The sequence below is a fragment of the Onychostruthus taczanowskii genome, unplaced genomic scaffold (genome assembly GCF_017590055.1).
Source record: "Onychostruthus taczanowskii isolate IOZ18803 unplaced genomic scaffold, ASM1759005v1 scaffold17, whole genome shotgun sequence".
NCBI lineage: Eukaryota > Metazoa > Chordata > Aves > Passeriformes > Passeridae > Onychostruthus > Onychostruthus taczanowskii.
The window spans coordinates 8,321,353-8,345,323 of NW_024498906.1; the positions used below are offsets into that span (position 1 = coordinate 8,321,353).

At 45.2% G+C, this 23,971-nt stretch overlaps 1 protein-coding gene across 1 annotated transcript in view; it reads left to right on the forward strand.

The window, feature by feature from the left end:
- Nucleotides 1–22,710: 22,710 nt before the first annotated feature.
- Nucleotides 22,711–23,971, forward strand: part of TSPAN7 (tetraspanin 7) — an 89,057-nt gene continuing 87,796 nt past the window's right edge. Inside the window, exon 1 of the mRNA XM_041399961.1 lies at nucleotides 22,711–22,834. Within this exon, the coding sequence (XP_041255895.1) occupies nucleotides 22,754–22,834 (81 nt within the window). The 5' untranslated portion in view covers nucleotides 22,711–22,753. The remainder of the gene's footprint in view (nucleotides 22,835–23,971) is intronic.

Below are 23,971 nucleotides of genomic sequence, written 5' to 3' on the forward strand. Positions count from 1 at the left end.
CTACTTCTCAGCTGCCATATTTCAGACTTTGGAGCCATACTATAATGGACTAACTTGTTATACTGCCTATTAGCAAAAGGCCACTGTGACCTCTGCAGAAAACTATTGGAGTGCTATGAAAAATTCAATAAACTTAGCCATAAAATATGAATGGGTTAAAAATTCACAGTTCTTTGTTTAAATATTTTGTTTTCAGCACAGCACAGAGCTGCCCATAGTGTGCTATTAAAATACAGTTAGGCAGAATATTATATACTGATGGAAAACCATAACAGCAATAGAAGAAGAGCTGTGGTATGGAACCAAATCAAACCATGTATTTTGTAACAGCTCAAATGCACCCTGACTCTAACTGATTACTACATTACTGCTGTAGCTGCTGCACGGACATGCTGGGAATGTATAAAGAGTAGCTCTCACTGTTACTCAAACCCTGCTCTCTGTGGAATGACAATTTCCCATTTTTCAATCTCCAGCACTCCTTCCTTTCTGTTCAGATGTGCTGAATTATTCAGACCCATTTAACTATTTGTCCTACTGCAGCATGATTCATACCTCAAGATTCAACACAGTAACTGTCATACTAAGAAAAAAATATGATGGCATCCAAGACATCCTCTTCTCAACTGGTCATCCCTTCATGTTCTAGTGGAAAACCCTTCTGCTTGGTTTTATCTTACCAGCAAGACAGGAGCTTTACTGTTTCAAACTATTGGGGTTTTTTTTTTCTACTGGGTACAGTATACAGCTATTTTTGTCTCCTATTTTGTTCTTGTTTTTTCCATGCATTTCTCCTAATAAGGTTGGAGTCATACAGGCTGCCATCAGTTCTCTTCATTTTTGCTGCTATATAGTTGAAAGCTTTTCCTATTCCCAGTCTTGCCATTCTCAGTCTGCTCAGAACCACCCCTCTAGTGGAGAGAAGAAAGCCCTTTCCAGGTATTTTGGCTTTTCTAGAACAAAAAATATTGTCCAATTATTTTTTTTTCCACAGAAAAAATAACTGACTTTTGGCTCTGTGCATAAATCAAGACAAGGGTGGAGCAATGATAATTTTTCTGGGTCTGCCTCTCTGACCTCTTCCTCAGGGACTAGGTCAGAAGAACTGGTTGATGGCTCTGTGTTGCTTCCTGACTTTCTACATTTATATTTTCTTCCTACAGCTCCTCTGGAAAAAGATACTGCCTGAGGCCATGGCTTTTTAGCATCCTGGATTGTGCCTCCCCTGAGGCAGGGGGATCTCAGGGGCAGCAGCTGGGTTAGGAGAGGATCTCAGGAGACTCCTGGTCCTGCCTCCACTCGGGTATAAACACACTGCCCACCTTTTCCTCAGATTCATCTGCAGCAGCTGTGCTATTTGTCTGGCAGAGGGAGGTCACTGAGCTTTTCAGATATTACCCAGTGCTTTCTGAATAGTTATTGGCAGCGCACAGATTTGAGAATTTGAGAAATTATGGGCATTTCTTGAGTTAGCCTCTGTAGACTCACCAAAACTGTCTTAAGAAGAGAAATATCCTGTAGAGAAATTTATTACAACCTTTTGCTGTCTGAACATTGATCCTATCAGGTTTTAAAGACAAGAAGCTGAGCATGCAACTCTCATCCATTCCCCTAAATCCTCCCTATGACTTTTGGAGTATGAGGTTTTTTTTCTTTCTTTCAACTGGCTACAAATATTAGAACCCTGTTGTTCCTGTCTGCAGGAGACATGGGGAATGAGATCCTTCTGAATGCTTCACAGATAAAATGCTGCTCTTCTCTAGACCATGGAAACAACCAGCACACATCAGGCTGAGGATATATGAGAATGACAGTGGGGAATACAGCAAATACAGGTCCCCATGGTCCCTGCAGCACAGGCACTGCTTTTTCTCCATGTTCCTGAGGGAGTAGGACAAAACCCGGAGAAGTGCAGCTCTCTGCCTCTTTCCATGAGCACACACACACACAAAATCCATGTCATGGGTCAGTGAAGACAGACACAGACCAAGCAACGCCCATTCAGTGACACCATGACTGACATATCTGACAGTATACAAACCCTCTTACTCGAGCCCTCCACAGAGAGTTCAGCCAAATCCCCAAAGATTTTCAGTCATAAATCATTAAAAAAAACAGAATTTGTTTTTCTTAGCATGAAAAGAAATTAAGAAATTGTCAAGAGTTTAGAAGACAGGAATTGAATGAGCTTTGAAGGTAAGATTGGGGTTAATCTTAAGACCAAGCTGTTTGCAGATAGACAGAACCTCCAGGTAGGTTTAATGTAGCAACGTGGAAAAACCACACATTCAGTGCAAAGAAAGGAAGGGAGGAGACAGGAAGAAAGACGGTTCAGTAGTGGGTATAGAGGACGGTGCAAACATTACTCTGTTTTCTAGGCATCCAGAAAGTCTCATATTTCTGTAACATCCAGCTTCAAGTAATAGATACCTTTTGCCATTAACACAGACTTTTGCAGACTAAAAGAAATAGGTATGTTTTCCATATAGACTAAGAAACAAGAGTTAAAAATAACCCATAGAGCCAAATAATTCTGAAATTCAATAATTAAATTACAGTACTTGCACCATACATTAATTTCAGAGCCTGAACAGTAATTAATAGCTTTCACAACAGCTGAAAGACTGCATAAATATTACCCTTTGTTTATGAATTTGGGAAAAAGGGGAGGGACAAGAAGTGAAATGCCCAAGGCTACTGAGGATTTATAGGAGAAGCAATATGAAAAAGTGGCTATCTTTGAACATCATCTCCACTGGTGAGCAAAGTGGGCTGTTCTTCCCTCCATTGGAAGGTGAGCACAGACTACCACCAGTGGAGAATGGGGAATATTCCACTACTGCTGCAGGAATGCTGGGAAATGACACAACAAATTTTTTGCTCGCCAGTTCCAGGGTCAGATAGTAACATCCCCATGCACCACCCCTCTGCAAAGGAAGTATGGTTGAGTTACCAGCAAATCAGGACAGAGCTGGAATCAATTAGCTCTACATTAAAAACTACATTTTTTTAGAAAAAAAAAAAATCTATGTTAAACATTAATTCTGGGAAGTAAGTTAACTATTACTCAAGAGCAGAACATAGTACAAAAGGACTTTACACACACAGACAAGTTTGTGAGCATAAAGCAAAATTCAGGTCCCACTGAAGTCAGCAGGATCAAGATTTTATCTGCTTGGCTTTAATGAATTTAGTAATTTGTCCACAGATTCTTAGCCTGTAGAGGACACCATATGGTTCACCACTCTTGTTATTAAAGCACAGGGACAAGGAAAATGATGGAGGGTTTCCATTTCCTAGGATAGGTTAGTAATAACACAATACTTCCATCACCCTGCAAGGAGGTGACATAAGTGCTTCACTAGCCATCCCTGCTAAACCACATATTTCTCCTTCAGCAGTGCTCTCAGAACTGTTATGGCAGTATTTATACTCTGCTAGAATCACTTTTCTGTGAGTAAGAAATGGTTATACAAGCAGACAGCCCAGCAGCTACATGTAACTGTGTGCTCCTCTTCATGTGCACTCCCAAATTTTGTTTTCAAGGGCTGGCCATGGGGCATCTCTGGCAGGTTTCTGCCCTCAGATAAACAGACTGGTGGCCCCAAGCACCAAAGCAGAAGCTGTGTAGACAGAGCCTGGCTGCAACTGGGTTTTCTAATTTTAAAGCCACGCTACATTACCACTGGTCAAATTCTTCAGGGTGCTGAAATTGATCTCTGCAGTAAAGCTGCACCCACGGATGCTGCCCATGTGATCCTGTTTAAATTGGAACACCACAGAAAAGACAGACTATTGTGATCTCTTATTCTGCTCTCTACAACAGATATTTTCCAGCCTGGTGGGTTGATAGGAGAGAAAAGCAGAATAATCCTTGACTGTCTTAATTGTGTCAGCAGAATCCTCTGGTGCAGATCCAGCTACACGGGCGAGAGCTCGTGTTTTCTGGGATAGTTTGGCTTGCCCTTAAAATATAGCTTTTCTTTCTTTAGGAGCACAAAGAGCAGAAATGGTGATACAGCTACACAGCCAACAACAAACTGTGTTGCTCAAATCCCTGTACCTGTACTACTGTGCAAGAAAAGTCCTTCCAGGGCCAGCACAGCTTCCGAGTGCCACGCAGGAGCTTTGAGAAACTTGAGCAACTGCTTTAATGTGTGACCAGATCCAGCTGTCACTCACTCCCAGTTGCAAAGGTTATCACCCCCTTAGCAATGTGAGATGAAGGAAATGTCACCTCTTCTTTGGTGGTTCCAAATTTTGATCCACATACTCAGTTGAAGGCTTGCAGGATTGGGAGTGGGAGCAGATGTAGGTGGGTGCACATCTCCTTCTGCTGGCTCTTAAAAGGCTGTGACTTTGAACAGAGGGACAGAGCACACAGCTGGAGGCAATAATATCTTAAACTGCTGCAGCAAGGGTTACCATCTGACAAACCCCTTTATAATGAAATTGTATATGTTGACTTGAAAAATACAGATGTTAACATCATCTGCTAAAGCACAAAAAAATAGGGAGAATATGTGGTAAATTCCCTCTGTGGGCCAGCATTGCCCCAGGACTTCTGTGGCTGAAACCAGGACTCAACCCTGGTGCTTTCTCTTTTGTGCTTTCCCTTTTCAGTCAGTCTCTAGCAAGGGAGGGGTGATGTTTTTGTCAAGCTTTCCTGTGCTTGCTGTTAAGGAGATCTGCAGACCTGGGGCTTTTCTGGTGCTCACCTGTGTGAGCAGGAACAGTACAACCCCGGGACCTGTTCTGATAGACACCTGAACAGGAAAAGAATGTCTCTGATTACCCTGACCAGTCTCTGGTTGGAAGGTGAGAGTGATGGAGCCAGAAGCAGAAGGGGCAAGAGCAAAATTGCCCCAGTTAAGGGCAGTCAATGCCTTGTCCCAAAACACCCTGAGTCCTGCTCGGTGACTACTTTTGTTATTACTGACATATTGCAGGGAACAGAGCCTCCTGCTGCTTCCCAGATGAGACTCAGACTCCCTCTTGCTAACTTTCCTGCTGAGTCCAGTGAGCTTTGGGAGCTAGACCCCTTTAAGGACAGCAGAGAGATCCCCTGCCAACAGGAGGGACAGAGGATTCCTCTCACTCCCTCCCTGGCTCCCCTCCATGCTGAGGTTGGCATGCTCTCATATCAGACAAACCCAGATCTTCTTGGGCTGAGGAAAGCACAGAGCCAAAGCTGTTTTCATTCAAGGCACATTTTCCACCCCCCTAGTCTTATTATATGGTGAGATGGAAGATGAAGAAAAAGATGAGCTAATGCCAGTGCCTTTTCTTTAAAAAGCTGCTGATCCTCCTCAGAAAAGCAGTACCTCTGGTGGAATGAGTCATCCAGCATTTCCTACTCATTTCTTAAATTTTCAATGGAGAGAAAGAGAGATGCTCCATCAAAGATACTGAATTAATATCCAGAAATTTCTAGGGATGCCTTCTGCCCTCTCTAAAAAGCAGAGAGAATTTTCTTTAAGAAAGCTGGAATAAATGTTTCTATACATGGGCTAGAGGCCCAAGAAGCAGGCTGGTGCTGACCTAAATTAGATCATAGAGTCATAAAATATTCTGAGTTGGAAGAGACCCACAAGGATCATCAAAATCCAGCTCCTGGCCCCACACAGGACAGCCCTGAGAATTCCACCATGTGCCTGACAGCTCCGTCCAAGCACTTCTTGAGCTCTGTCAGGCTTGGAGCTTTGACTGCTACCCTGGGAGCCTGTGCAGGGCCCAGCCAGGCTCTGGATGAAGAACCCTATACCTGGGTGCTTGTTTATGCTTGGGCAATGCCCTCTCTGGAAGTCCCAGTGTAGGAGCACGTCTGTGGTGCTCCAGCCACTGACTGGAGCCCAGCTCATGGGACCAGCCCAGGGCAGACTCAATGTCCTGTAGTAAGGGTGAGGAATTCTGGCTGCCAGAAGACCACCCCTCTGTTTCCAGGCTCTGGAAACTCCTCCTCACAGGCTGATGTGAACAAAGCCTAAATCAGGTGGCATTTATCAGTTTGCTGCCTTCCCTTGTGGCTCATCCTGGTCCTTTTCTTCCTTCTCTTCTACCACTGTTTTCCTTCCTGCTCTTCCTCCCACTCAGCAAGCTGCTTGCTTTCCAAGGATAGCTTTGCCCTGAAGGTCAGAGCTGCTGCTAGCAGCTGCTTTATTTCTTATTAGTATTTGAGGAGTTCCCTCCCTGCCTCCTAGGTCTGCCTGCAATCCCTGCAATGACATATTTATAAAATATCTGCACCTCCAGTCTAACGACACAAACTAGATTTCAAGGCTATTGCAATAACAGGGTATCTTAGCAACAAATATTTATTTTAATAACAGTATTCCCAGCCATGTCAAACAAGCATCTACTTCAATAGTCAGAACACCCTAGAACATTTTATTTTGTACCACAACCCACCTTCTGTTGGCTCATCTTCACTTTAAAGAGTTACTAAAGCCAATGCCATTGTCCCAGAGTTGTTGTCCTCAGTGACTTCCCAACATTTTAGAACAATACCCAAAAGAAGCAGGTCACTGCACTCCTGATAACCACCCACACGGATTTGATGTGGGGGCTTTCCTCTCACTATCTGCTGGAAATCTCTTCTTGTTGCTGGTGTTGATCTGCTCAGAGGAGTTGTTGAACAGATTTCTTGCATTGTTTGTTTACTGCATGTCTGAAGACTGCAACACTGCAGCTAGTCCCCAGCAAGGACCACCAGGCTGATGCCTGCCCTGGTCACAGTCAATCCTTGACTCACGTCCTCTCCTTGAAGCTGTCAGGAAGCAACAAGTGCATCCCAGCAAACTTCCCAGCTACTGCTCATCCATGCTGCTCACCCAACTTGCCAGGAGAGGCTTTACCATCCATTTCCTCTGGCCCTTATTCCAGGAAGGATTTTTCTTTAAAAGAAATTTCCAATTTCCTCTTGAAAATTAGCTGTAGTGGAAACATTCACACATCAGAAATAATGGCTAACATAACCACCTAGCTTTACTGTTTTATTGTCATTGTACATTTTGCAATTACCTTTTCCTTTCCCCTGCTAGCTAAGCCAAGAGACTGACTGTGACATCAAATCATAATTTGTATGGTCATCGTTATAAATTTATGAAAGCAAGTAATAGTTTGTCTTATGGAATAAAATAACACAGCATGAAATTAGAGTAGCTTATCTTCATATTCCTTGGACAGCACATTGTTGCTCCCTGATGGGTTGAAAGTTCTTTCTTTTGATAAACTCACTAGTATCTGCCTTTGTACTCTCCTAGAGAGATATTTTAGTGACAGAAACATCCAGAAACATTTTCTCAGCATTGCCCTATGGAGGATAAATCCAGCCCTTCTTATCCTCAGCACTCACTGGGGTTCAGTTTTGTTTCAGGAAGGGAAAATAGTGGTCATCAGAAAACACAGCCTCTGCTAGTGTCCATTTACCTGGGGACTGTTGAGCAATACTCTCTCCAGTTCTCTCTGTTTTTCCATGTTTTTTCATTTGTGTGTCAGCAGCAGGGAATCAAGTGGCATCTGAGCAGTTCTACTCCAAGGATTCAGCACCATCCAGCCTGGGCCAGTGGGCATTTTCCTGGCTCCTGGGGATGGTCCAGCACAGGCCAGAGTGCACTTGCTCAGCACTTGGACACAGCTGCAGGTTCCTCACTGAATTGCTCCACTTCCAGGTTGACTTCAGTCCATGTATTTTTTCTCTTCCACCTGCCACCCTCCTCCCCTAGTTACAAATGAATGTTTGTGTACAGCTCAAGGAGAAACACCTTTCACAGCTTCATAAAAATAAATGATGTCAGCCTGACACTGAGTTAGTCAGAAGTTCTGCTGAGGACAAAAGCTGCTCTAAAGCTGCCATCATGCAGTGTTTAGCAGTCCCACCTGTGCTAGAGGGCAGACCTACTATCCCACAAACTGTGTGCAAGGACAGGGGAACTGGCAGTGACACCCATCTTCCTGAAACAGCCACAGGGCTTTAAAAAAATGTTATGGCAAGAATCGCTGTCTACTCCTGGATAGCTGAGCGCTTCTTGTGTTGAAAGAGGAATATTGCTCACCTCTCTCATTCTTGCTTGGTAATGGTCAAAGTCCAGACCAAACAGGTGGTGTGACCTGTGCTGCTCCCCAGACAAGTGAAAGGAGTGGTTTGGGTTGGATGCCAGACACTTGTGGTCTGAAAACCACTCTTCTTCTGATTCTCTTAGCATAACTTCATTAATGACAACGACTGAGAGTGAAAGTGACAGCTCCATCATTTGATTTGATTGCTTATTGTGTTAATTTGGTATGGAAGCACTTTGAAGCTATTAATCTATTGATTCATTTTTGCTTGAGAACATAATTTGATTACTGTATTTTTGCATTTCTATTAGCTTTATAATATAAACCAAGTAGCATACTTGCTTTTATATTTGCTCTATTATTCAGTTTGATAAATTATATAAAAAAGGCCACTGAGCTGGTTAGGTTAGACCATTCCAAAGACAACCTGCCTAACATGGCAAAGGTAAGTGTATCCATGTAGCTCTTCTTCCACATTATCCATATACAACATACACAGCTTTACTCTGTCCAGCAGCACTACCCACTCCCCTATTCATAAAGCACAGCTGCCTCCTCCAAATGCATCACAGTTCTATTTTCTGATGTGTGAGCCACATTTTTTGCAGCTGCATTAACCAATCTTTACCAAGGTCCCTCTAAGGCAGTTCTCCTCCCCATTCACCCACAGTAGCTCCTCATGTATGCACATACAGCCTTACCTTTACCAAGGTCCCTCTAAGGCAGTAGCAGCCCACAAACACACTCCAGTTTTTCTGGGTGGAGTTCTCCTTCCCATTCACCCACAGTAGCTCCTCATGTATGCACATACAGCCTTATAAATTAGGGCAACCTGAATTCATAAAAGCAGGCAAGCTGTTGGTGTTTTGGGCTGTTTTTAGCACTGCTGCTCAGCTGAAGCAGGGAAAACAGATGCAGGCTAGGCATTTAACTTGCTGCTCTCCAAACACAAAGCACTTTTCGCCATTGCCAAGGTGTTCACTTCCAATCTCACATTCTAAGAGAATCTGACACCTGTTGTAAGGCAACACCTCTTGGGGTAAATTTGCTTTTTACGGGTCTCAAATGAGGAGATGCCATGAAAGCTATAGTGTTGAGTGCTGCTTCATAAACTGGCCTAAATTTAGGTTTTGTTATTTACAGCTAGAGCAGCAATGCATTTCAAAGCACTGGTTGGATTATAGCTAGGAAATTGATGAGAGATCTGACCTTTAAAAATGTGTCTTCTTTGTCTAATGAAAGATAGCCACCTATTATTCCTCTCTCCTGTGAAGGCCAACCTTCACCCTCTAGAATGATTTGCATCATCACCCTCAGTGTGGCCTGGGAGAATTAAATAAACTTCCCTCTAGACACTATCAGTGTTTCTTGATCATAAACACTGACAGTGAGTCATCAATTAGACAATCAGTTAAGAATAAAGCTGGAAATTAGCTGGGAAAACAATAGAGAAAGACTCCCTCAAACATTTGTGCCTAAACAGAGATCCTGCTCAGCCAGGCTTAAATCCATTTGTGTTTAAGCAAACATTTGAGTGGCCACTGTTTGTTCACAGGGAAATGTGGAGCGGGGTGTGCATCCGTGCCTGTACATGGACAAATCCACACTGCAGGAATTGGTACCAACGTGGTTTAACCCTCACTGTGTGGGCAGGGGGTGTTTGGGAGAGTGTGAGGAAGCACAGACAGGTCAGGGAACAAAACAGGCAACGCTTTCAGTCCAGACCCATGTGATGGATGCCTGGCAGTGGTCAGGAGCAGGAGGAATCCTTGAGAAGTGGTGAAGTCCTTGACCAGAATCAAGGTGCTTGTGGTCCTGAGCAGGAGCACAGGATGATGCCTGAGCAGGAGCTGGGAGGTGCAGCTAAGTAAAATTCTTTTTGTGCACTGCCCCACTCTAGCTTTGACCTTAAAGATCACTGAGATGGACTTGTTTGGCTGGGAGAGGGAGGCACTGATAACTATTTAGTACATGGTTCAAAGCCTGACTCCTGTCTGGATGAAATGGACAGCTACCAGCCCTGCTGTCCAGAGATAAGTGTGGAAAGAGAATTGGGTATCTTGGCAAGATTTCTGCTGGAGCTCAATTCAAACTGCAAAGTAATTCATCACTTGCAACTCTTCAATCCTTATTACCCTCTTTGCTATCTTGAATCAAAGTCCTCTGTCTTCTGGAGTTCAGTTCTTATTTTAACTGAGATATTTTTCCTGAAGACCAACTCTCCAATTTAGGGGCAGGCAATAAATTAATAAAAAGATAGGTATAAATCATCACTCGTGACTTGGAATGGCTCTGCAATTATTCAGGTCTATAGCTTAGCTAATGTTTCTAACTTAATATTCTACCATGAGATTTAATTTGCCTCATACAGGTCATTTAGTAACCTAAGCATAGATGTAGAACTGACAAATATCTATTAAACCAGTATGTCCAGGTACAATGAAGTGGATTTTTCCATCACTAGGTATTATGGCAACACTAAGCAGATGATTTTGGATAGATAGCCTCAGCTGAAAACTCTATTTAATTACATGTTTGTTATTCTCTTATTGTTATCTGTCTTCCATTGAGCCACGTGCATCAAGAGCTCTCTCACATGAGATTTCTGGGCAAAAACAACTAATTTACATTAAGTGGTTTTCTTAGTCATCTGCCTGTTATGTTCCCATCTGGATATAATTCCACACCATGGACTGGGCCTTTTTCCGTGGATTGGAAGTGGCTTGTCGTCACTCTGGGAGGTCATGCCTGAGGTATAAGGTACCACTGAGGTCACAAAAACCACAGAAGGTTGTAGCAACAATTACTACACCTCCAGTTATTTTAATTGAATTGTCTGTGACATTCCCAACACACCTCCATGTCCTGTTGTTTGAGTGTGCTACAAATGATATTGCACTTTTCATAAGATAATAGCAATTAGCAGAGCTGTGGTTGGTGGCTATTTTAGGCAGCATTGTCTCTGGTGTTAGCCCTCAGTTTTCTTCTCAGCAGTTGTCATGGTGGACCTGAACATGATATTCTTCTTGGTCACAAGGTCCTTGACTATAAAACTGGTTAAAACTGGCTTCAGTCCAAAGTGACTTGTCATTTAAAAAAAAAGCTCTTTCAAGAAAAATCAGTGGGAAAGCACCTACTGGTTAAAGAGAAAAACATAAACAGAATTGAAAAGCAAAAGCTAAGAGAGAAGGGTATTCAGTCAAGACCTGACACTCTCTGTGCCTGATCTGTGCTTTTCTTCACCACCTTTCTCTAGACAGGAAAAAGTGATGCACTTCTTGCTGCACCTGCATGTTACCCAGGGAGATAAAATTCCTCAATAAAAAATGAAACGCGTGGCTGTACGCTTTCAGAGCTACGCCTCATTTTTTAAATTCAAACTCCTCACATCTTCAGGCAAAATAACATGCAGCATTTAATCTACAGACTTCTTATTCCCGTGTTTTGAATTAATATTAACCATGAACAATTCTGCTGGAAGAAAAGACTGAACACCAGTGTTACAGAATGCACTCCTGGATGTGTACAGGTTTCTGAAGAGGCTATCAGCATTTCCTGTTCTCGTTTTATTGTGCCTAACTAGAGGAAACTCCCAAAAAAACAGATAAGCCTGGAACCACAGAGCCTTAAAGTTCCCTTGTAGTCTACCTTCCAGACTTAATTTCTCTCTGCCCTCTTTCTACTGCACTTTGGAACAAAACAGGGCTTTAATAAGTGTTGATTACAAAATGCCCTGATCCCATCCTGCTTAGATTGCATGAATGGCCTATTGCTAGACTGTTCCCAACTTGACCCTCATTCTGCATCCAAATTCAGTGATACAGCCATTCATCAGCTTGATTTTGGCAGTGTTATACATGCCCTCTGAAACATTATTTTTGGCAGGCTCTCAAAGCACGAGTGACTTCCAGCATACAAATCTCATTTGCTGCATCGTCCCCTTCGTGATCCTTGATCAGCAGGAGCTCAGGACCTCGGCTGACTAGCACAAAGCCAAAAATAGTGTGTTTGTCAGTGCAAGTCTGAATACCCATGAATCTGTAACTCCAGTGACAACAGTTGGTGTGTGCATCTGTGCTGCTGGTTGTTGGTATGTGCTCTGGGACTGCTTTTCTCCACCTGTGTTCATGTGAGCTGGTCAGCAGGAGGAAGGTGCCCTAAAAGAACTTGCATCTGGTCCCTAAATTAAGCAAATGTTGCAGTAAGTTGATTTGTCCCCCAAGGCCTGTCTGGAGATGGTAAATACAAAGAGCAGGCCCCTAAATCAGGGCCTTTTTTGTGGTTAGAGAAGCAGTAGTAATGACTGTGTGTATTTTTTAAGCTTTGGAAAATTTTAGAAGCATTTCTATTGTTTTTCATGGGCAGCACAGGACAAGCCTGGGGATCTCCCTGCCACTCAGATTTTCTTCTTGGAGGAGAAGTTCTCAGGCTTTTTCTAAGATTGCTGGGTCTCACCTCTTTAGGTTCTCAAAGGCCCCAGCAGAAAGCACAAGGTGCCCTGGGATCCCTGTGCGCAAGGCGCAAGTGTCCCTGCAGCAGCTCTTTGGGAAAGCAGCAGGAAGTGTTTGATTGCTGCAGTGCCTTATATAACCCAGCAATACCCACACCCCTGATCCCCCCGAAACTGGAGAAATGCTGGGGGGCTCTGCTCAAGTCCACTAAGGCACAAGAGACACCACTGCACCCCTAATGCCCCTCTTCAGACCCTCCTGCAGGGAAAAAAGCTGGGGGAGCTGCCTGGACACTGGCACTGTCCTTTGCTCCCTTGGAGGGAAACCTCAGGACAAGAAGTGATTCAGCAGAAGATGATGCAGTGCAGGAGTGATCTGCTTGGCAGAGACCCCACTGCAGGTCTAAAGCTGCTGCTCTACAGCACCTCTTTCACTGGAAATGATAAAACTTCCAGTGTAAAACCAAAACCTCCGCCTCTCACAGAAGGCAGATACTAAACACGAAGCCACCTTAGGTGATATCCCAGCCTAGCAAGTAGGAGCCAGCCTCCCTGGCTGCAGCCCACAGCTTTGTTCTTTCAGCCAGGCAGACTGGGGTCCTTGTGCTCCTCAGTGCCCTGAGAGCTGATCCCAGCCCTTGCCAGAGCAGGTCTCTGTGCCCTTTTAACGACAGAAAAAAACAAGCACCCAGACTGCAAGTGTGATTCTTCACTGAGCTGTGCATATTTCATGCCAGTAAATAACTGCAGTAAAATCTATGTTCTAGGCCAGTAAAATCTATTTTGTGATGATGAGGGATCAGGCTCAGTAAAATGTATCCAGAAATTAAACAAGTAAAACAGAGCAAACAGCTCTGTCCAATCAAGGTAATTTATATCCTGCTAACCACAAGAAAAAAAAGCCAACCCAACATGCTCAACAGACATCTGGAAATTAAAATTAACTAAAACCAGACTAACGACATAAACAAGAGAGAAATACAGCCTCCAGATCTGTGTAGCTGAGCCTGATGTGTATCACAAACAAGATTGCTTGGGGTTTTTGTTTTTAAAAGAGCACAACAAATCAGGGAGGAAGTTTTCCATTTAAAGCCATAACTTCTCAATTCAGACATTTGTGAGGGCATAAAAGACAGAAGCACAGAGGAAAAAAAATCATCTGCCAAGAGTTCTACATGTATGTTGGTCCCAGAACTGATTGAATAACAATAACCCTTACTTGAGAATTATTTTGGTTGCCAAAATTCACAAATAATATAATTTACAATCTGGTGTATTACCACCTTCAGATTTAATCGAATTTTAAAACTACATATTAGCATATACATACAAAAATTTTAAACAAATAGTTTTAATTTTAATTTTAATTTAAGAAATGACCACTGAGCAAACACATGGTTTCCCTGTTGCAATACTGTCTTACACTAAGGGCATTTGCTCCTCGTTGTGAAAAAATTTCTGGGTTTGGTGCATTTCCTCTAAATGTATGAGAAGGCTGTACATGCTACATAGCTGAAAAAAATCTGGGCATGATTTTCACCTTATCACTGACCTTGACTATTCTCTTGCCTATCTAGCTATGAAATCTTCATCCAAACTGCAGTGGGATCTGACATCTGTTTGATTCCCCTGCAGATCTGGGCAGAGCAGTTTCATGATCTGTTTCCATGTCTATAATAGAATTTTTATAAAGGTGGCAAATGCTGCTACTTAAAACACTGGGGGGATGTTGGCTTATTTTTCATTTTCAGTATTGAGAAAAATATCATTATGGAGCTTTCATTTGCTCATATTACCCCCAAGATCCCACGAAAACAAACATTTGCTAAAATAATGATAAGCTCAGCAAAGCAGAAAGGTTCAGGTTTTGAATTATATACCATTAGATCTTAAACAGTACTGCCTGCCAAATCCAGAGTCCATACCATTTTCAAGCACACAAGTAATTTTCAAATACCATGCTAGTTTTGCAGTGCTGACAGACTAAAATGATCTCCTGCTTTACTTAGAAGTTGACCCAATTTGACAGAAAAATCTTCAGGAGAAAGAAAATGCAGAACTTTGTATTTTATTTGATACTACTTTACTGAATACAGCAAAGCTCTGAATGTCAGTAATGTTATCCAGGCACTAAATGCCAAATCCTGCATCAAAACATATCCCAGAAAGGTGTGCCTGGTTCTTTTATTCCTGCATGGAAATGGGGAAGTCTTTCCTTATGGTACCCCTTGCCTGGTGCACCCACCCTGTGTCTTTATTGTCCTGCACAGAAATAACACCATGCCAGTGATTCATCAGGATCCTGGAGGACCTTGCTGTGCTTGTGAAGCCACCAGAACCCAGGAAAAGGCAGTTTACAGTCTAGTTTGGGTTTGTGTGACTCGTGCAGTCCTCGTAGCTCCTTTACTTATGTACATCATGGAACTGCCACATGGCAACCTCCCCAAAGGGGGTCTGAGGGAGAAAAATCCTGTGCAGGTCTGCAGGCTGGGCTGGGCATGGGGAGGACTGTAAAATGCAAGGTGGAAGGAAAACACTGAAATGGAAAAAGAGGGCAATCAGAGAGACTTCATTTTCTAAAGTCTGTAGGTTCTCAGGCACCAAAGTGATGAGTAAGAGACTTGCTGAGCTCTTCTTCCCCACAGGGACATTCCACACAAGTGTCACTGGGACTGAGGGCACGCTTTGTGTCCCTCACCCATGAGGCCAGCATGACAGCAAGGACATGTGGGATGTTCTGGTACTGACCTGTGGTTCTTTGGTCAGAAGCTCCAGGGAGAGCAGGACAAAGAAGGGGGGTTCTTCACAGATTGTTTCCACAGTGTGTGGTTGTGGTGAGGCTTATGCAGCCCCGTTTTTATATTTTCTTTTGCTATGTGAAATTGGGTATTGAATACAATTGACATCATTAAAAATATTTTAGAGGAGTCAATAAACTGTTTATCTCAACTTCTGAGTTAACTCAGTCTAATACAGGTATATTTCTCGAGGCTGTCCAGAAAAAGGAGAAATTTTAACAAATACATACAATTTAGGAGAAATGTGGACATCACAGATTTATTTCAAATGCAATCAATAAATCAATAAAGATTTTATCAGCCTCCACTATGCATCCTTAAAAGGAAAGCCCTAGTTGATTCCCTGTTAGTTAAAAATCTGTGTGTCTCCAGTCTGAGCCTGGATGCATCAGGCCCAGTGTGAGAGGCCAGAAATGCAGGCACCCTTTGTGACTGAGGAGAGGAGAGGAGAGGAGAGGAGAGGAGAGGAGGTACCTCTTGAGTTATCCACCAGTGTCCATAAGGAGGATGGGGGGAGCATGAAGCAAGATGTCTTGGTGCCTCCCTGTACACCTCCCTTTGCCCTGGGCTCCTCCTTTTGCTCAAGCACACAGTGCTTTGTTCCCAGTGCCAGGGGGCTTTGTGAACGAGCTGCATGACTTTCTTGCATTCCTTGAGCTGAGTCCATCTCAGCTGCGTGTCCTTCTTGCATTCCTTGAGCTGAGTCCATCCTGGGTGGGTGTCCAGCTGGAGCACAGGCATGGCCATAGGCATGGCTGCAATGTGGCTCCAGCATTATGAGGAGAGTGCCCAGCCTAAAAGCTCCTCCAGAGAGAAGGGCAGCCCTTCCATCTCCACCAAGGCTTCTCACAGCGTTTTCCCTAAGGCTTGACTCAAGATGGGACACCTGCACCCCTCACTCAGCTGGCCCCAAGCCCAAGCAGTCCAGAGCCCAGGAGGGTCAGGAGGGTGTGCTCAGGGTCAGACAGGCTGTGCTTGGCAGACAGACACAAACTGAGACACAACTGTGTCAGAGGAGCAGAGCTCCTCACCCAGTGGCTCAGGGAATTGCTGGATGGCTGTGGAGGAAAGGAGGCTGCTCACTGAGGGAGCCTGACAGGGACAAGCATTGGGTGTCTCCAGGGAACAGATTGCTCCTCCAGAAGGAAGGGATGTGGGCACGAAGCAAGAAAATCCTCCACAAGGGAAGAAGAGCTGCTTTGTCCACCTCCCAGCTCAGGCAAGAAACAAGCAGGGTCTGAGTGAGCAGTTCTGCTCCATTCCCCAGCATCACAGGGCAGGAATCTACTCCACAATGAGCAGCTGGGCCTCTAAGCTGGAGCCAAAGCTTTTGTGTGCTCATGTAAGAGATACCTGTACGCTACATGCAACAGGCTGTCCTTGAAAAACAAGAACATTGCCTGCACTGGCACTGATGTGGGCAAAAGATGTACTCTGAGTATCAGTCTTGTTTCTTTGGTTGCTTTAAGATTTGTTGTCCTACACTTTACCTGTAATGAATTGGTTTTTTAAATGTTATTGCTTGATACAGCATAATTCTATTTACTAAAACATGCTAGTATTTTGCTGACATTTTTTCTCTTTTAATCACTAACAAATTGTTGTTAGGTACATGGCAGCATTAAAAATCAGTAATTTTGCCCTTTGAGGACAAGAAGAGGAACCATTGTTTAGAGGAGGAGAAGGAAAACTATACACCATATAGAGAGAAAACACATTGGATCAAAATTTGTGCATTGTACCTCAAATTCCTTTCATTATGTACATGATATGATTATGATATGTACATGATATATTATGTACTAGTTTTACCTTGAGCATGGCTATTTACTAAAGAGCTCTTGGTGTTCCCTTAGCCTCTGTGGTGCTCCCCACATTGTCCCTTGGACTGTCACCTTCCACACCTTGACTCCCTCAGCAGCACCCATGCTGCCCGTGCTCCATCAGCTCTCTCACACCTGAGCTTTGCCCATCTCTGAGGACATCCAGAATTCCCTTTCTGCTCAAACAGCTGCACAAGACTTAGGCTATGGTTTCCTTTCCTCTGGAACTAGACCTGAGATGCATACAAGGAAAAGCAAGCCTCAGGGAAAAATGAAGTTTTCTCAAACCTGTTTCCAAATAGGAGCTGTCTCTGCTGAAAGGATGTGAACACTCTTGTTGCCAAGCTCTTATGGCTGGCACAAAAAATCCAGAGTCTGCAGCCGGGGCAACAGGAGTAGGAGCACCCCAGGAAGAGTCAGGGTCCTCCCCCATGTGCCACCTGTGACTGCTGTCAGAGACAACGTCCAGGACCTGGCAGGTTCTCGCAGGTGCCAGGCTGAGCAGCATCTTACCCAGCCCAGAAAACACCACACAACATGGGCCAGACGTTCCCACGTCAGCCAGGAGCCCGTGTCTGTCCCACTGGGGATTGCTGCGGAACAGAAAAGCTGGGATTTGCTCTCCTGCCCCTGTTTCTTATGCAAACTCTCACAGACCAGACATGACAATGGGTAACTTCTGCCAGCACTGGAGAGCAGGCCGAGTTCTGCCTGCTTTTGCTTCAGGGCAGACAAAAGAGAAATCTACTGGAAACAAATCATGGCACAGTCAAGAAAGGAGAAGGAGGAAAATACAACCAGTACTGAATGCTTTGGTGTTCACAGTTTAAACCAGTGCAGCCCAACCACACTCCTTGACAGAAGCTAAATAACAGAAAACCATGGAGGAAGGGGACCTCATAGACGTTTCTTGGCCCCTCACATTGATTTTTCCTGAAGAAGAAATTATCTAATTCCTCCCAAGATTATTGTAAATTATCTACTGACCTTCAGAAAATGTCCAGGTATTCCAGGGACACACAGGAGAGAATCTGGTGCTGTTATTCACAACTACAAAGAAAAGAAAAGAAAAAAAAACTAGAGAAAATACAGTGTGACAAACCAATTTGAGTGACTTCGCAAATGTGCAGGGTTAATTGTCACTTTATTGCTAAAGATGAAGATAATAAAATTGTATGGCTCCATTCTTCTTGCTGTGTGTCAAAACTCCCATCATTTGGAGATGTAATAATGCCTCTCCTGAAATAACATAGACCTGCTCTTTATGTATTTATATGCCCTTTGTGTATTTTTCTGCTTTCTGACCTCTTATCTTTTCCAAGTCCTCCACCTTTCCTCTGTAAATGCTGGTGATCTTAATTTCTCCTGTTATGGTAGTTATGCTTAGTCACAAGTTTTTGTATTTTGTAACTTTGTATTTCTGTTCCTTTCCCTTCAAGAGGAAACCTCACATTACATTTGGAGTAATCAGAAAAGTCATCACAGGCCATGAGAAGTACCTGCCTACAAAACAGCTATAAACTTCCCTTTTTAAATCAAGGGATTTTGTGAGAAATATGAAAAGTTATGAAAAGCTCACTGGTATCAAAGTTATTGATAGAAGACAGATATTTCATGCCCATTCTGAAGGGAAATGTGATAAATGACACATCTTTTTGTGCCATTTTTTTTAACATTAAAGCATAATTCATAAAGCATGAGGTACTTCCTACAAAGCATCCTAAAGACCTTCTTAAAAGGTTTAAGAAAGTTTCCTAGCATTGCTACTTCCTCTGCAAACAGGTACTGCTGCCCATCAGGGTCAGCACCACCATCTCAATACTGCAGAGACATCCCATGAGCCCTCTATGTTGAATGAATATGCTGAATATGAATTTCATCCTAGCAACTCATACCTGTTGCCAAACTCTGCAGCTGATGTCTGTATGTGCTCCTTGTGCCTGTGCTGCAGGAGACTGGGCCTTTCCTTCCAGGTTGTGGTAAATGGAATTACCTTGGCTGACTTTGTCAACATTACATTCATCTCCTTATAGGCTCTTTTCTGGCAAATCATTCTCTGGCACTGCTTTTGAAACCCCACATCTCTTCCTTGGGGAAGCCTGAGGCATCTTTAGAAAACACATTTTGGGGCCTGGGCCTGGCAGCTTGGTCCCACTGATGCACCTGCCAAAAGCATGCAGCCAGCAGCCGTGTGACAAATGTGCCACCAGCCATGTATGTGCTGTGAGAGCTCTGCTTTTTTGGAGCTGAGTTGTGCATGATGCACAAGTGTCAGTGGGACCTGTACAGATTTGCCTGAACTCACCTGTGGCCCCTGAGTGCAGCAAAATTATCAGACACTTGGTTTTCCTCCTGCTTCCTGCATTTTGCCACAAAGGCTGAGGTTAGTCTGCAATGGAGTGATGCAGGCTGCAGGCTCTGCCAGCTGAGGACAGCCACGGCAAGACCACATGGAGACAGGGAGAATGGGAAAAGGACAAAAAACCCCTCAAACCTCTGCTGTCCGGGAAGTGAGTGTGGATTATAACCTGAATGCCCAATAAAGGATAGCAGAGGTTGCTGCCTTTACATTCAACAGCACCACATCAAATCCATGAAAGGCCAGAATGGGCATGAAGAGAACAAAGCACATTTCTCACCTGCTATAATCGCAGAAGGGTGTGAGACCTTTATGTTTTTCCTCCACTACCCACAGAAAGTAGTTATTTACCCATTAAAAAGCCAAAGTCAGCTTCAGGTGAAGATGGAAGATCTCATTTTCACATTCAGTGCTCTGCCAAGGGATGAAGGAGCTCCTTCTAGACTGATGCTTAGCAAACAGACTTATTAAGACAGAATATTCCCTGTGCATTATGAAGAAATACAAGCTTACAGATTGCAGAAGAAACCCCTGCAAACTGACAGTGTTTTAAAGAAATATTTTTCAAATGACACAGTTAGGCAAAAATATCCTGTTTTGAATAACTACAAGAATGTTCTCTCTGTGGGAAGATGTGAAGAGCAATTATGTTCCAAACTTTGCAAACGTGGATTACAGAACTGAAAATGTATTTTGCTTTAGAAAGGCTTGCTTTGATTTTGTTCAAGTAATACTTGAGAATCTGCCCTCTCAAATCTGCAAAACTATGATAAAAATATTTTTAAAAGGTAGATGTGTTTCCAAGCCACACATAAAGGCTAGCAATTGTTCAGTAATTCCATTTAAGCCTAAAATGTTTGATGGCTCAGAGCTCTTGTCATATTTTAATGGTATTTGCTGTAATCAGGCAGATTTTTGTTCAGCTCTGTTCAGACATTCTCATTTTTAATCCAAAATTTGCATCTACATCCAATAAAGTATATCCTCCTTGACTGCATGCCAAAAAGCAACTCACAGTTCCTCCAAAGACAGCCTGGTAAGAAGACTGTAGGCTCAGGTGGAGATGTCATGGAGCCTCTGTTTCTCAGTCCTCAGGACATCATCCCCTCCAGGGCCTGACATTTGTGAAGAAAGCAGCTGTATTTCCTGATGTGGACTTTTCTTCTTGCACCTCTGTTTTCTCTCTGGTTCCCTGGTGCAAAATCCTATGAGTTTTAACAGCACTGTCAAGGGAGGCTTGTAGGCACTCATTCAGTTGAGACCCCCAGCACATCCTTCTGGGAAGACTCAGGGGATGTATCCCAAATTAGGCACTATGGGACAGAGTGAACTAAAAAACTAAAATCACATGCTATTGGCAGAAAATGTGAGTCTTTGTCAAAATCAGCATCTACCAAAATATCCATTCTGATTGATATTATAGTTTGTTTCATGCTTTCTTAAAAACACCTGAAGGGGAGGGAAAGTATAACTATAGCTACTGAAATAAATGGCTGCTGTCCCCTGGGCTGTGACAGCAGCATTTGTCTTTTCTACAGCCCATGTGTGAGAGGAAGGAAGAGAATTCTCCAGCTCGGAGCTATTTTCTGTCAAAAATCTTAGTGTAATTTTTGTACAGTGAATATTTATAACTGTTGTTAGTGTCAATACAATTTTTTGCAGTTAGTGCACTTATTTACATTTTAATGGCCAAGCCAATAAAGATTTATGCACCTGTCATTTGAATTTTCCACAAAAGTGGTGATTGCTTAAAAAAACCCCAGTTTCTCCTGCAGAATACTCCCTCTCCAAGCATCTTTTAGATGCCTTCATTGTTTTGGGAAACAGTAGGCTAGCAGCTCTAAAAGTCATAAGTTAAACCCAGCAAAATCCTGCATCAGTCTTCATGGCAAAACTTCTGCATATTACAAAAGCACTTGCTCAGGAACCATTTTTTTCTCTCTGTTTTTCAAACACTGTCTCTTGAATGGCAAGGGCTGTTTCATCACTTTCATATGCCTCAGCTGCACAAACTACATCACTTTTGTAGCTTGAGGAGACTCGCTGTTTAGTGTTGACCTTGTTTTGATTTTAATGCAGTTAAAGGCATGGTTCAGGTCCCTGCTTTGTGTGCAGGCACACCACTCAGGAGGGACACGCAGTGCTCCAGCATCCACTCCCCTGCACACATAACTTCCTCCAAAATGTGAACTACAGAAAAAACCCTGAAGGCATCACCTCTGTGCCTGCCCACGGTCTTGGCCCAGCAGCCTGGGCTGCCAAGGCACATGTGTGCCCTCATTCTGGCCATGCTTCTCCTGGAGGCAGCCAGCCCACAAGCCTTTTTTATCCCCACCCAGAGGAGGCTGGTGAGACCCACACCACTGCTTTGCTGCCAGGCTCTGCAGGATCAGCTCCCTTTCCATCCCCAGACTAGCTCGGCTGTTTCCCTGCTGTCCATCCCTTGCTGGACTCCCCAGCGGTGGCTGCGGTGACAAGGAGGAGCAGCAGGCTCTCTCGGGAGCTGTGTGCCCTCTCTGGAGTGTGCTGTCATTCCAGGCAGAGCTGAGCCAGCTCTGTTCCAGCAAGCTGAGGGTCTCAAAGACATAGAGGTATGAGGTTTCTGATCAGTTCAGCTGGGGTTCAATGTCCACAGTGGTTTTAGCATAGAGTTCAGATTCGAGGCTGACATGAAGCCAAGGCCAGGGGCCAGGCTCTTGTAAGGCACCGTCCATAGGTCACAGCTCTTAGTCTGCACAGTCACCTGCACTAGAGCTGCAGCAGAGGCACACCACAGGAGGAGGGCTGGAGGAGCCCCGGTCCCTCAAATGGCTTCGGTGCAGAGCTCCTGCTCTTAGGTGCAGCCTTGCTCATCCAGACTGCGCGGCTGTGACCAGAGCACCGTCAAACCTGTGCTACTTGCCCCTTGCTGCGATCTCCAGAGCTCTGAAGCTTGCGCAGGAACACGCATTTTAATCCTGACACTGAAAGATGTTTTCTCCCGTAGGGGCAATTCCCTCTGCAGCTCCGACCACGCAGCGCCTCCATCCCCAAGCCCCTGAGCAGCCCAAGCAACGCCCCCGAGCATCTCCCCGAGAAAACGGGGCGGCGGGGTGGGGNGGTCCCCGGGCGGCAGCAGCGGCAGCAGGAGGCGCGGTGAGCCCGGCCGCGGCAGCCGGGCGCTGAGCTCACCTCCCTCCGCCCCCCCGCTCCCTTCTCCCTCCCCCTTCCCTCCCTCCTCCTCCGCCTCCTCCCGCGCCCAGCCTGCAGCCGGGATCTCAGTATTATGGCATCGAGGAGAATGGAGACCAAACCCGTGATAACGTGTCTGAAAACCCTGCTCATCATCTACTCCTTCGTGTTCTGGGTGAGTGCGGCGCGGCGCGGCGCGGGCACACGGGGAGCGCAGGGCACGGCCCGGCACCCCCGGCCCCACCTGCCCGGGGCGGGGGGCACCGGGGGCTCCGCAGCGCGGCTCGGCCGGGGGGGCACGGCTGGGCGAGCGGGGACGGGGCATGTCCGCCGGAACGCAGATCTGCATGCACACACACACACACATATATGAGCTTACACATTTATATACACCCATTTCTATGTATAAAAAATGATGGGTTTTGCCTCCTCTCGCAGCGAGCACATCCCCCCGAGCCCCCGCGGGGGAAAGTTGCAGGGGTCTCTCTGAAAGCCTCCATAGCCTGCCGCCTCCCCGCCGCCCCCCTGGCCAGCCGGACCGTGTCCCCACCACCGTGTCCCCGCTGCCGGACCGTGTCCCCACTACGGACCGTGTCCCCAGTGCCGGACCGTGTCCCCGCTGCCGGGCCGTGTCCCCATGGCCGGACCGTGTCCCCAATGCCGGACCGTGTCCCCAGAGCCGGACCGTGTCCCCGCTGCCGGGCCGTGTCCCCAATGCCGCCGCATCCGATGCCGCCCCGAGCCCCCCCGGTACCTGCGCGCAGCGGGGGCTGCCCTCGCCCCGGCCGCGGTACCCGCGTTTCGTAACCGGGCTCAGGCTCCCGCAAACCATTTTCCTGACCCAGATGCATTAATTGAGTTGCCGCGATTGCCTGACGGGCAGCCCGGCCGTGTTTTTCAGGCGACCCCGGGGCCGGAGGGTTTCGCAGCGCCCCGGCCTGTTAGTCAGCAGATCCCCGGCAGGAGCCGCGTATCGCGGCGGCGATCGGCAGGTTAAGGACCTTTAATGGCACACGGTGACAAGACAGGATAATGGCCCCGCTGTGTGCAGTCAGAGACCTGCTCCGCGCATCACCGGTACAGCACCGAGGCGCGTTTGTCGCTTCCCAGCCGGGGGAGCCGCTTGTGCTCTCTGGGTTTGGTCGCTCTGCGCTGTGGAAAGTGCCTGTGAAACACACTGACTCAAATCTTCATCTTTCTGCTTAAAAAGGCATTCTAAACAAAGAATTGCTTATTCATGGCAATAACGTTTGACATCCTTACAGTGAGCATAGGACTCCAGCTGTTTCAGCTTTAACTTCATAGGCTTTTT